This window comes from Bombus bifarius, unplaced genomic scaffold, assembly GCF_011952205.1.
Source record: "Bombus bifarius isolate JDL3187 unplaced genomic scaffold, Bbif_JDL3187 scf7180000007973, whole genome shotgun sequence".
NCBI lineage: Eukaryota > Metazoa > Arthropoda > Insecta > Hymenoptera > Apidae > Bombus > Bombus bifarius.
The window spans coordinates 6,215,857-6,231,017 of NW_022884359.1; the positions used below are offsets into that span (position 1 = coordinate 6,215,857).

The 15,161-nt window shown below is 34.9% G+C and overlaps 1 protein-coding gene across 7 annotated transcripts in view; it reads right to left on the minus strand.

Annotated features, from left to right (window-relative positions):
- Positions 1-6,437: 6,437 nt before the first annotated feature.
- Positions 6,438-15,161, minus strand: part of LOC117216786 — a 65,261-nt gene continuing 56,537 nt past the window's right edge. The window contains exons 2-5 of one of the 7 annotated variants that reach the window (XR_004489431.1): positions 13,008-13,168; positions 9,371-9,494; positions 9,049-9,143; positions 6,438-8,955 (exon numbers count right to left, since the gene is read on the minus strand). Coding sequence is in view for 3 of the 7 variants with exons in the window: in XM_033463800.1 (XP_033319691.1) it covers positions 12,194-12,388; positions 13,008-13,168 (356 nt within the window). In the remaining 4 variants the exon portion in view is untranslated. Of the gene's footprint in view, positions 8,956-9,044; positions 9,144-9,238; positions 9,495-11,566; positions 12,389-13,007; positions 13,169-15,161 lie in introns of those variants that run through there. The other 6 variants (XR_004489430.1, XR_004489433.1, XR_004489432.1 and 3 more) reach the window with 6 other exon arrangements.

Below are 15,161 nucleotides of genomic sequence, written 5' to 3' on the forward strand. Positions count from 1 at the left end.
TGTTGATAGAAAATAATGAAATTTTTGTACAATGAGAAACAATTGATAATAAGAAGAGAAGTGATATTTTTTTTATATAATATATATTTTAGTGTAAGGTACAGTAATTTAAATCTGTAAAGATAAAAGGTTAAAGTAAGTAGATTGTTAGACGCAAGTTAAGCGGTTAAAATGCGCGCTAAGTGATTAAACAATAAACGTCTAAAACTATTCACTGAGAGGAGTAAAAAATGTTTAATCAACATAGAGTTTAATAATAATTTCTTTACAATAAAGTGCAACTTTGTATATGGGAATAATACGAACATGTGTTTGTTAGGAATAAGAAATTAATCATAAAGAAATCTAAAAGAGAGACTATCGTTGACATTGATAAAAGCTTGCAACGAGGCACAAAATTCTATTTTCTCTTTGCTTAATATCTGTTTAACGTGTCTGCTTTTTTAGATAGAATTTATGTTGATCAAATATTTTTCCCTGCTCTTTGTAAGTATGTACTATGCGCTTTAAAAGTTTTAAACCTCCCCTTTTACATTTTTAACATTCTGCGATAGTAACGAAAACGATAATAATTTTAAAATAAAAATTATTTCGAATTTTTTCTCATTAATTGAGAATCTCTTTGTGTGTGTGTTTTTTTATTGATACATAATGTATGTCTTTGGAATAATTCAGGATTAGTAATATACAACTTGATGTTTCAAGTATTTCTGGGATCATTTTAATGTATTAGAATTCTTATTATAAAGCGATTTAAGTAGCATTTGATTCTCGAAGACGTAATTTGAATGCAAACGTTCAATTACATATCCGCCAGACGTCAGAAATGGAATGAAATATGAAATTTCATTGAACTTCTCACTCCTTCGCCAAGATTAATCATGGAAGTCACACGAAACAAAAGCCTCAAGACGACCGGTTAAGCGTTTAACATGATAACACTTGTTGGAACATCGTACACCGAACAAGGAATTCGCATGCGTGCCGCCGAATGCCCCAGAGACAACCGCTGAGCAACAGGAAGTGTTCTAAATATGCGCGTCGTTCACGGTGAATATTAAAAATATTCTGTTCTGATGAAAAATACGTAGCGTAGATTCTGATATGTTCAGTTCGCTTAGCCCTCCGTGAACTCAGGGTCTCCTAAATAATTTTTAAAAAACATTGGAAGCTGTTCAAGCTGTTGCAAATGTGCAAACCATCATCCATAAGTCACCAGATATTTAGTTTATTTAAGATCGAAATAAATTAATGTTATATATCTAATTACAAAAGCGAAACTGATATTTACCAAGTATCTTTACCACAAGAGAAAACAAATTATACTAAGCTTCTAAAATTTGATTGAAGATCCATTTAAACTCAATCGCGCTCAAAATTAGATTTAATCATCATCGCTGCTGCACTCTACAATTTCGATTCTAATTCGATCTTAACGCAAAATGTATTTCGTTTGAATTAAAATTGAATCATCATGAAAAAGTTCCTCTCATCATCGTTATCGCGTATTTACAATCTCAAACGGGAACATATTTCGTTCGAATAAAGTTCCAAGCTGCAATTTTGATTTAATTTCTGCGTCAAAAAAGATTAGCATAAATATACAAATAGAATTAGGAGAAGGAAATTGACACGCGAGTGGGTTAATAAAGTTTCTGTTTAAAATTACCTGATGGTCCGGTGATTTATAAACGAGAATGCACCCAAAATAAACAACAACGAAAAAGCAAGACGTTCAAAGCAATCAACGTATATATATATATGTCTAATCATTCTATCATTGAAAAAGACGAAACGTTCGAAGCTGTGAAATGTGACAATGGGTCCCGGAGGGTTAAGGGTGCAACCCTGTATTCAGATGACTCGATTAAGCAAAGTTGTCGAGTAAATGCGCTTTTCTTCCTCGAATTACGTCAAACTACGAAACGGAAAAGCGTCTACTGCGAGCGAATCTCTCGCACTTGACGCGTTGTTAGAAACGAGATATGGCAGCTCGCGGATCCTCAAGATCTACGAGCGATCCAGACTGGAGAGTTTAGAGATCAAGTACCGCAAGATTGGCCGTCTGGAAACGATCGAGGACCAAGAAACAACGCGAGCCAATCGCGTCGGATCGCTTCGTATCGTTCGTTCGAGCGCGAAATGAAACTTCACAATGTACAATCTAAACGCTCTGTAATACTGAATTGACCTTTTGCAAGAAGGGAATTTTCGCTTGACGTATATTCGCGAATTTTTTCCTCTCTGCCTCTAAACGTCTTTTCCACTTCTTCTGTTACTTCCACGATTCGATCTTCTTCCTTTTCAATTCATACACGTTGTAATATTGCGTAGTCGAGTCTCGTCGGTGTTCGCCAATATTTTTCTCACTCTTTCAATCCGAGATTTATATTCTATCGATAGATCGGTATATATTTTTATTCGCATAATCCTAGGAGGTTTTTTATTCTTTTCCTTTTTCTTTTTTTTTTTAGTATTTTTATCTGTTTTTTTTTCTTTTGTTAAATCGTAAATCCTTACAGACTAGTTCGACGAAACAAAAGTGTATATATATGTAATGTATTTCAACAAATTCTAGAAGGCTGCACATTCTCCGGACCACGTGCGTTTTCACGTTCCCTTTTTTTCTTTTTTTCTTTTTTTTTTATAAACAAGCAAACACACGGCAGTACAGCAAACGCTTGTCTCGTTTCTCTCGAGACGCCTCGATAGTCGACAGCCTGATCATTTTTTCGTGACGTGGACAAGCGAGCTCGTAATTTTCTCGAGGTTTTGTTTATATTGTAGGACTTACTCTTCCTTCCTTTTTCTATATTTTTTTTAGACAACCTTGGAAAGAGTTTTTGAGTACGTGATCCTTTAAATAAATACAATTTTTAAATCCGTGAATAAATTTGTTCTTTCCCTATCTGAAAAATTCAATTCATTCAAGAGGTTGTTTAATAAAATCCAAGTTTGATTCATTTTTCGTTAGATAATATACGAATTAACACTTCAACGACAGGCCAGGCCAATTGGTACCTTACGAGTAATGAAATAATATTAAAACAAACGTAAAAACAGTAGTCAAAATTTTCATATGAATATTGCAATTAATTTAATTAATTTCTTTTCGAAATAAAACCATTTTTCTCAGTGAAACCTACCCACCGGAAAAGTATTAATATCGAAATGTCGAAAAAGCATCGAATTTTGTTTTCTCCCATTCTGATAAAATTTCTCTGCAATTTTGGTAAAATTCAAAACTCACCATTCCAAGGTTACAGGATACAACTATATTTCCTCGATCTTTACAAGCTCTAACGTTTCACATATTTACGTGATTCACGAACAGATTTGTAGATTAAAGTTAAGGTATCGCTTGAGACACAGTCAAACATTTACCGCTAAGCTATATAATACGTACGGTCTAACGAGGAGGTTTAAAGAAACAAGAAGAAGAACAGGGATCGTCAGGAACGCAACAGGAGAAATCCAGCAGGAGGAAACCAAGAGGGGGATGATTCAGCCCATTTATGATTGCTCATCGATTCTTTCTCCATCGATCTTTCGTTAAGTTTCATAAGATCATTTATCGTGAGAAACAGTTTGATTAAACGCGCATGCAAAAAATGTCCGATCTTACCGCGTGTACTCGAGCATAAATGGCTGAACGATCGATGCACAGAAATCGTATTGGACGCTTGTCGTCCCTTGAAATCGGAAGTCGTCGTCCAATAGGATTCCACGCGCCAACTAAAAGTGGCTTTTTTTTATTTTCGTTCTCAGTCTTCGAAATCTGTAGTCTGCGTTCGCGTCGTACGAAAATAAAGTCGTCGAAGGTTTTGAGTTCACACGGCTCGCGGGAATCGCTCGATTGTTTTGTTAAGTCGCAGTCAAAGAGACTGCGGATGGATCGACGCGACGGCGCCAATATCGAACCGGATGGATCTTCTGGTGCCGCCGTACGAACGTTACTGTTATACGCCCCTTGAAACCTCGGACACCCTTAATTTGTACTTTAACATGAGGATACCTGGTTACCATGATGGGCGGCCTCGTTTTCACGCGTTTTCTGTTAGGCGAAAATCGATATAGTTTGTCCTGGACGCGTCTGCAACTTGATGTTTATTTTGTATGTAATTCTTCCGTACTCACGTGTTATGTTTGTTTAATTTAGTTTTTAAATAACCAATAAAGCTGACACGCTTTAAAGCACTTCATTTATGACGAGGAAAGAGAGATTAAACATCGTTTCTTTAATCGTGCAATCAGTTACCATAAGGTTTGATTTTATGCGTGGAATGTTATTTCACAATGATCTTCAGAGGGGTTAATTTATAAATTTTTCTTGTGTATTATAGTAGAACTCCATTTATTAGAACAAAATTTGAGTTAGAGCTCGATTAATCATTTGATAGTGCGATAAAACGAAGTAGAATTCGAAATAAACGATTTAATTATTTTTTTATGGTTTCTAGCATTTCGCATCAGATACTGTCTGAGAGGATTGAATCTATGACTGCGTTATTTGAATGAAAAATCATAAATAAAAAGGATAGTAACTCGTCTCCTATCATAGCTATCGTATGAAGTCTAATTACGTGAACTGCCCCTAATGAGTTTCGATGAGTAGAGTTATATTGTAATTTCAGTTGGTAACTTGGAGAATTGTAAGTGATTTTAAGAGATTTTGGAAGGATCTAGTGTGTAAATTTAATATAAATTTTGTTCGACAGAGGATTTAGTAGAATCTTATTTCTATAGTGCCCAAATTTGATGTAAATTTCAGTTGATAAAAACTTCGTAACAGAAATTCGTGTATTTCTATTAGTAGTATCTAAATTGAATGTAAATTTTGGTTGGTGGCAAACTTTTAATAGGGATTCACTTCTGAGGATGTTTAAATTGAGGCTACATTTCGGTTGATAGAGACTTTATAACAGGAAGCGTAAATTTCGGTCAATAGAAATATACCACCAACAATATTCATCCGTTTCATGCAAATATCGTAAAAGGAATTTTCGTACTTGTGTGAGTATTAAAATTTAGTATAAATTAAGAGAATAATAATTAATTAGTTACAATAAATAAATATGAAAAATAGATAAGAGAGAAAAGAACGAAATTATTTTTTAATCTTTAATAATCTTTAATCTCAATAGATTACTTTTCCTGCCGTTCAGAGAACGAGGAAATCGAGGAAGGTTCTCATATTTTAAAATATATTTTAAATGAGAGATTTTTGGATTAAAGTGATTAAATTGTTAACCTTGTACTATAATTATTCGAGCGAATACTTTTAATCGTTTTCCGCCCTTATATCGCAATATTTTATTATTATTATATTATTATATTTTTATGTAGATTTTTGTCAGCAAAAAAGGTGAATTTATGCATCTGTTTCTGTTATCTAATTTGTAAACAACAATTCGTTAATCGAGAGATGTACAATTCATTATTATTATTAATTCGAGATTAATCATTGTCATTATTTTTCATAAATTACATAGTCGTTAGATGTAGGAGGTATCGTGTTGGAAAACAGTGTCAGAGAACAACGAAATCCTGTCCGAAATGACAGATGAAATTCTTTCCCTTGTAGTGACAGATGATTCTGGACGTAGAAATGGGTTTCCGACAGCAAGAAAATTGATCGTTCGTTCTCGATGACAGGAAATTGTAGAATTCTAACAGGAGAGAAAAATTATTCATAAAAGATTTTCGTTTTATACCTTTACTTCAAGAAATTGTACAAAAGAATAAAACGCTGAGATTCTCGATGAAATAAATGAAGTTATAAATCTTGTATAAATAACTTAAATTAATTTGAAAGGATTTTACAAAAGAACAGACATTTCAATTTCTCAATGTTTTTTCTACGAAACCAACGTATAAATTTTTTATATATAATATTCGTACTAAGCTCATAATTATCCTAAAAGAATACGGAAAATTAATTTTAATATGTTTCGTAAAATGTCTACTTCAAAATTTTCAACATTTACAACGAAGTATTTTACAAACCGAATAATTATACTAACTTCTTAAATTTCTCAATATTTCCAACATCTACACCAAACTAATTCTCAATTTTTAGATAAACAGTCTATCAATAATTCCAATTCTTTCAAACAATAGAAAAATAATAATAAATTACTTTGAAACATTCAACCTTTCAAAAATCTCCTATAGTAATAAAAGAATTTTCTAAATGTTCCAACAGTTTCAATATCCGCAACAAATTACTTCCAAAGTCTTTTAAAACGACACAAAAGTATACATTCTCAAAATACACTAATGCTTTCACAAATAATAATAACATCGACAATTAAATATTCCAATATTTCCAATATTTTTAACAAACTCTAATAATTTTCAAATCTTCCAGCATCCTGCTACATTTTACAATTTTACCAAAAGGTAGAATAAAAATACACAGTCTGTTCCAAAAATAACGGAGCTACTTAAGATTAAAAAAAACCCAGTAGCGACATCAATACGAAAATTTTATCACATAGAAATACACCCTTCGTCATCGTCATCATTAGGAGCAGAATTATAACAACTAACATTGGAGTAGAGTTGGTTCACGCGCGGAAAAATATGGTGTTATTGTGTAATAATGTACCGGCTCATAATGCAGCGGCCATAACTGCTTCTCTTGAAAACAAATAAATTAAAATATTGCACTAGCTACTCTGTTCGCCGGTCTTAGCATCGTGCAATTACTTTCTATCTCCTCGGCTTCGAACAACAACGAAGGAGAAACGCTGTGACAACATTCGAGACATCCGGAAGGCTGTGACGAGCATTCTCAAAGGAATTCCATAAAAAGACGCGCAACAATTATTTGACGCATTAGTTGAGGGTACAAATCGTTGTATCGCCACAAGAGAAACGTGTTTTGAATAAAATAGAACATTTTCCTCGATACGATGCCTCTGCTTCGTTATTTTTACAATGTTCGACTATTTTTTGCGACGAACCGTATAACGATAAAATACTCAAAGATTTCTACGAATAATAATAACACGAAAAATTCTTAAACTTCTCAGATACTCCAATAATTTCGATATCTTTAACACAAACTTTAATAATTTGGAAATTCTCCACAATTGATCCGCCGTAACTCCGATCAATTCTGCGATTCTATGTAAGGAAAAAAAAAAAAGAAAGAAAAATCGAACGAACAAGTTTCACGATAGAATCGCGCGATATCCCTCTTCCGGTCATCCATCAACAGTATATATCTCAGAACGTATCACCGAACCAGTCGGAAGCTCGCGTTAATCGCGGCAAACGTATCGCAACTTCCTGGCTTCGCTATCATCTTCTAAACGTCAAGCCGCAGAACATGTCCATTTAATTAACAAGCAACGGCCTGTCTATCGAAATATTATCGATTCAGCGATATTCTCGCGGGAGAATACGTAGCGAACGCGTGTAAACGAGGCCGCGTCAGAATCAATCCGCACCCCTCGAAGAATCGAGCACGGATCCGCCATATTTTTTGGCTGAGTGTTGCTCGAGAGACGATTCATCTTTACGTTCCCCTGAGTTTGATTTCAACGTGAACATCTCACTCTCGCGCGCGCACTCTCTCTCTCTCTCTCTTTCTTTCACACGTTTCCGCATGCACACACGCAAGCTCTCTCTATCTCTCATTATGTGTTTGTGTTTGTGTGTGTATGTCTGTGTGTGTGTGTGTGTTTTCCTTTACGGTTATACACGGGAGAAAGGGAAAACTCTCTGCAAAATAGATGATGCGGGAGAACGGGGAGAATGCGAGCAGGATATTCGTCTTCTAGTCAGCACGCGTTCCTTTTGCGAGCGGATTAAATCGCCGAGAATATAGGAGGGGATGCTTTGCAGTCGCATCCACAGTGAAACGTGACCGCGTAAAGTAATTCCAGTGATTCGTGAAGTTGTTCGTGGAATTTGGAATGCGATTTCGCTAGGGTCAGATTCGTGTGACGTTAGGTTTTCTTGGAATTTTAGAAGAATTTTAAAAAAATTTTAGAAGCACCGTAGATCGATGATAGATCCAGATTCTCTCCTCTCGTTCCGTTTTTTGGAGACTAAATGATTTTTAGAGTGCGGATGTTTCTACGGATTCATATCTTCACGAATGCAACTGAAGAAGTACAATTTAAACAGAGGTTCGAGGCAATCTGTGTTTTAGAAAGCTGTGTCTTTTGCGAGCATTCTTGTGTCTCATAAGTACATAAGCATTTAGCATAGCAGTCTAATGATTTCTCCTTTCGTTTTATCCTGGAGGTTTCAATATATTCAATTTTAATGAAGCCTTTTCTTTATAGCAGGGATACCAATTAGATCAAAATGATACATTTAGAAAGATGCAAATATTTTAATATTACGCTTGCAAAACTGTCGAAGAATTTTGAAAGTACATGTTCGTTCGAATTAAACGAATACATCAAATAAGCTATCGTTTCTTTATTTTCAAAACTGCACCAAATCCACAATTTCACATCTAAGTCCAATTATTTGGGATTATTCATTCCATACCCGATCTTTTTTCAATCGAAATCCAACAATTAGTTTTGACCTTGTTAATAAGTTTCCTTCTCTTTTTCTGCGAAAAGTAAGGAAGAATTACCTCAACTGCCTTCATCCTCCTCTGGAACTGCTCGCAAGAGAAACGTCCGCTAGCAACGAAACGAAAACCCTGAATATGTGTGCGGGTACGCAAGAGTGTGAGTACACGTACACATACATGGGAATATATCATATACATATTATATGCTATATTATACATATATTATATATATACAAATATATATATATTATATGTATAAATATATATATATATATACGTGAATGTATAAAGAAGTAAACTCGTCAGACTTATGATTTTATGCATAGGTCAGAGGTTCATCGTCAACAAAGGAATTAGCGTCCTCTTGCCCATCGCAAAATGGCATCTGCCAATACGTCAAGGTGAGCTTTCGTCTGGAACAGAGACAGAAAATAGCGTTTGCTCTTGATAGCCTGGTTCGACATGAAAGTAACGTGTTTAGCTGACAAATGCACGCATGTACCTACGTATATTTCACATTCAAATTATAGTAAAAGTTAAAGCGATGAAAAATAGGAAATTTGCCTGATAAATATCTTCTTGTTGATCCTTTCACTGTTCACTAAAACGACGATGAAATAATTGTGTGGAAAATCTTGAACAAATTATCCAATTTCTATCGTTCTAAAATGCTACGTTCAAAGCTTAATACAGAAAACAAACATAAGGAGAATCCCATGAAACGCCTGATTTTCATTTATAACATCGAAAGCCATTCAATTCTATTACATATAACTTCTATACATGCATTAAACGTGAAAAACTGTTCGGTTCTGTTCCAAACTTTACCATTGTAGTCGTGGTAGTTATATCTCATTACAGCGTTAAGGAAATTTCAAAAAGTTTCCCACAATGCACACAATATATTCTCGAAAGAATTCTGTGTTAAGTGTTCGGGTACTTTCGTGCGCCACTGTAAAACATACAGAAAGAAATATACGAAAAGAATCCCTAAAACTCCTAACCTTCATCTAGAACCCAAAAAGGACGAACAACCGAAAGAATACCGCCAGCTCCGTAAAAAGGACCATCGTCTAAACTCATCCCGAGCCATTCGTGTGGCCCGATAGCTCGTTCGATATTCCGATCCAGCCCCTACGCATCCCCAGCCGGGTTCTCGGCAAAAAATTCGTTAAGTCAGTTAGCGAACTTTCCCTTCGAAAATCCGCGCGCGTTCTCGCGGGCGTCTACTACTTTTCGAAAGCTGATCGAGTTCGAGAGAGCATCTCGCTACTTTGGAAAATCTAATTCTCCGGTTCGAGTTCGAGGCGATGTAGTTTAATCAGATCCGGGGGCCGCCCACGTTGATCGGGCCAATTCTGTTTCGACAACACGGTCCGTTCCGCGTTCTTCTTCTTTGGCCGTGTTCTTCCGTTACGAGGTGGAAATGGTGGAAGAAAGAGAATAAAAGAGAGAGAGAGAGAGAGAGAGAGAGAGAGACTGGCGGCGGCGCGGCTCGACCAGCCGGAAGGAAAAGAAGCAAATATCGATTTCAAAGAGGCGGAGAGGCCGGCCCGGAATCAGCCGGAGAGAAAGGTCAACCGTTCGCCGGATGTGAGGGATGATAAATCCGCGAGAGGGCGAAACGTTGCTCAGATTTCCTTTTTCTTTTTTCTCTTCTTTCTTCGACAAGGTCCTCTCTGTTTTTTGTTTGTTACAGGAAACAGGTAGGTGGAAGAGGGTGGATGTAGCAGTTGGGAGAAACGTAACGAGGTCGCTAATATACGACCAGAAGACATGATGAGGCAGTCATTATGAGAAAATATCACAACGTTAAGCAAATATACTGTTACTGAAAGGTATTTGGACAGTTGATTCTTCTTGATGAGACATATTTTAATTGGAAAAGTACATGGTCAAATCAAACTTTGATATGCGATGATTTGGTTCATTATAATCACAATAGCTGCATACGAATATTAGCGTACTATAAACTGATTAAATCGAGCTTATCTTCGCATCCTGATTCACGGAAGCGTTTGAACGAATATAGAATCGATACATGAGAAATAAAATACCATTTCGAACGTAAACGTCGCCTGAATTTTTCTGAGAGGGTAGTCAGTTGGCAGTTTTAATTTTGTTGTTCCGGCGATTCGTACGTGGGATGCGAGGTATCACGATTGCTATGTTTATGCAAGTAACGTGTTTGTGTAATTAGCGTGTAGGTTTTAGGTTCAAGTTCGTTACTCCAAGTTGTTTGCATATACACAAATGCGTAATGTTCGTTGTTAATTAACTGAACTCGAAGGCAATCGTTTTATTGCATTACTTGAAATTAAACGTCGACTTTTACACATGTTTCATAATATTGATTCTATTTATAAATTTAAAAATTAACTTTTTTAAATTAAAAAAGTGTTGCCTGTTTCTGTGTGTATATTTGGATTGTTTAAAAATCTCAGATTTTTCAAACAACTGGCAGTTTATGTGAACGAAATAATTTGCAATTTATACGATATATTATAAATCTTAATTTAAATGAATTTAATTAACACGTTTACCGTCATGATAGTCATCGGCGATGAATATTTTAAGATTGTATAGTAATTACTTGCATGAACGAGATTGTGATTATGTTTAATAGAAATAGTAAAGTGTGATTATAAAAAGAGCATACAATATTAAAAAAATTTATTTGTTCAGTTTTTTTCATTATGATAGTAAGATAATAAAATATTAAAATATTACACATTATGTATTACGTTATTAGCTACTGTATATGTATACTGTGTATAAAAACATTGGAACATTTGAAATACATATAGTAGCTCAAAAAAGCATTTTGACATTTACCACAAAGAATTTGTACCAACATATTATGTACATTATACGAAACTTTTTGAAATTGCGTTGCTACTATAATGAGTCACGACCATCGTGATTACGCTAGTAAACTTTGAAACCAGTCCGACGACGTAAATTGAAGTTAAAAGAGATTTCTTACAAACACGCACTTATTGTTAACGGAAGGTTAATATACAGCACGAACAGCAGTCTTCAACAAATATTAATTACTGCCAAAGATGGTTCCGCTAAACATTGTAACTCATTGATATAGTGAATAATTGACTCCTCAAATATTTCAGTTATCTTTGCGAAGTGCATACTTGCCATAAATATCTTATTATTTTTAAGTACATTTTCACATCTGCTTGAAATTTTCTTGATATAATCACGACAGTTGTGTCTCGTTACAGCGCTAATAATATTTTTAAATGTTTCCTATAATATATACATAAGTCGTTTCTAGGAGTGTTGAAACACTTTCGCGAGCCACTGTAGCACCATTTGTATGCTCGTTCCACTTTTCAAGCGATTTGTACGTAAAACTTATCTCTTACAGCGCGTGCTAACCGTGCTCTAATCTGCTTCTTTCATCCACTCGTTTCCTTCTGTCCTTTCGCGAGCGAGAATTCTCGTGGAAATCAGGAGCAATTGTTTTCTCTTCTTCCCTTGGTTTGTCTCTCCGCTTTCTCTCTCTCTCTCTCTCTCTCTCTTGTCTCTCTAGTCTTTATTCTACCGGTCGTTTTTTCACGATGGCAAAGGCGGAGGAGAATGCCTTTGTACTTAAGGGCCGGAAGAATTAAGGCGACGAAGCTTTTTAGAGATTTACGGGCTCGCCAGACAGTGTAAATTGAGCTTTGTCGAGTTCGCGAGATTAGTTCCCCGCGGCTTTCGAGTATTTGCGTGCGCATTAGATGATGAACTATGCCGCGAAGGGGTTGGAGACGGCGCAATTGCGTGTAAAATTAGCGAAACGGCGATGCACGGTGAAGGTTGTTCGTCTTCGAGGGTTGCGACAGTCTATAGATAGCATAGAAGAAATTTTGATACGGAATTGGGTGAGGGGTTCTACGAATAAGACGTCGTTAAATTAAAGAATGTAATAAATTAAGAAAGTAAGGATTGGAATGTTAAGGAAATAAAGAGTGAAGGGTTTTAAGATTTAACTCGGCACAGTGATAATGTAAATGTCAGTTAAAGAAAATCGAAGGACATTATAAAAAAAGAGTTCTTTTTAAAACAAAATTGATGACTATGATATTTATAGACTTTATTCTCCTTGGAAGATAATAAATATCAAACTAAGAAATAATAGCATAAATTTCTTATTTCATGCAAAATGTATTACTAAAAAAATAATATTACGAGACATGACACACGAAATTAATCACATTTTCGCACTAATTATTAATTATATGTACCAAATACTAATATAAAGCATAACGTACACGTTCAATTAATAACACTTTTGCATTCCTTCTATTCTATTCGTTCAATAGTAAGAAATAAAAAGAAAGTATATTACGCAGATTGACAAACTGTATTGCATGATAATTGCAAGAATTTGTGGGGTATTGATCGTGTTATTGATTAATAACGTAATTATACACCGTCGCGAGATGACTAATTGGAGACTTACAGTTTTGTAAAACATGCAGGCTTGCCTGTCCTCGTCTTCGCCTGTAGGGCAGTCTATGAAACCGTCGCACAAGGCGTGATCGTCGATGCAATGGTATCTACCCATTCTGTCCGCTGTGGGACACGCAAACCTTTCCATCCCGTCTTCGGAGATTGGACATTCTGGAAAGGAAAGAATTGGAAAATTATAGCCGCGGCGCTTTAATCGAATTACCACAATTTCAATTCCTCTGGGTTATTACACTGCAATGCTAATAAAAAATTCGTAATTCTTTTACTTCCTTGCCTTTTTACCTCAATATTGAGAACATTCTAATAACATGAAGTATCAATAATTTGATATTTATTATTTGATATTACTAACGTTATAATAATATTTCTATAGGCTTTATATCCACAAGGGTAAGTGTTACCATATTTCTTCCTTTTATTTTTATGTATTTATGTAAAATTTCCAAACTGTTGTGATTATAACATTTAAAAGATTTATTTCGTTGTGTTCATAAAAATATAATTCTTTGGTTGTACCATAAAGCGAAGGAAGAATTTTTACCAAGTGATCAATTATCTCCTTGTTTCGTTATTTTATCGATCTGAGATTTTCCAATTTCTGTACACCATTACTTCTCCCATTCTTTCCTTTAATCGCCCTCTTACCCTCTATTTTCTACCTTCAACGCCTCTAACTGTCCCGATACCTCGTTATTCCTTTCAGCATCACCAATTCTTCGTCTCCATTCTACAACTTCGTTATTTTCCCACTTCATCACTGTATTTTTCTATTTATTTCTATCGCGCTCGTATTTTCGTCGTTTCGCGAGTCTCTTCGATATCTTGCATTTTCATTAATGTACCATCGTTTCCTATAATTTTCATATAATTTTTCTATTACATTGTTCACACGCTATCGAGCGTATACTATTTTTATGCAAAGATCGACTCGAGCCCTCCCCCGCCCCCGGATCGCAGCAGCGTCTGTTTGCGCGAAATTTTGCTGCAACCTTGCGAGAAAACGTGTTTTAGAGGCTGCGTCGTATGAAATTCAAAGGCAGCGGAAAAATGCCAAGGCTCTTGCTGACAGTTTCGTTTTATCGATTTATAGAACGCGTTTGTTTCATTTTGTACGCGTAATAAACGTAAATCGTCTCGGTAAATTTAACAAAAAGCGAATTCGATTAGCTTGTTCTTGTTGCGTGCAATTGAATCGAGTATCAAGGATTAACGGTTGTATCGAAATTCTTGTGTACGTTCGAAAGCTTTTTCATTTTGAAATACGATCGCTGGAAAACTGGAGGGATATAAGCTTTTTTGCTCTTGAAAATTGCCAATTGAAAATTGCTTCATGCCTCGGAGATAAAAAAGCGTTTTGTTGCAAGTAGATTCTAAAATGACTTTATTCTTATCAGTTCGCGAGTAACGCTAACTTTTATTTTACATCTTGTATTAAAAATTAATATTGGGCTTGTGTATTATTTGAATAAAATATTTGTAAAATATTTGTGATTACGTAACAAAATATTACAATTATATTCATTTGACTAAACATTATACATATCTATACGATATTTTGAAATAATTATACGTTTATTTCGCTTGAATTAACAAACGATTTGTCTTCAAATTATTTGATTATTTACTTATCTTAATGCAAACTAAAATTATTTTCCGTATGTTATTTTTGAAACAAAGGATAATTCGCTTTCACTAGCTGTTATTTTTTATCATTGTGTCAAAAAAATTGTATCTGATCTTGTTAAATTAATTAGATTACAAATAATATTAGTTTGATAGGATATCCTTTATTCTGCCATGACATTCGCTCGATTCGTTCTTCGTTTCAGACAAGCATCATCAACTTATTTACCCGAGATCGATTAGAGTGGAACAACCTTGAATATGACATCATCTCCGAAACATCGGACCTCGCCAATAAAATGGTAGACTAAAAAGTATCCTACGTATGTTCGTGAGTTTCGAAATATTCTATTAGCGTTTCGACAATGCGTTCATTATTAATCGACGTGGAAAAATTCACTTTGTAAACTTTGTAAAATGATCGTATGAAAAGAATATGATAATTTCTACTACTTTGTATTTTCAATATGATTTTAATATGTTATCGTTTTTAATGTATTTAAAATAAAATATAAAATAT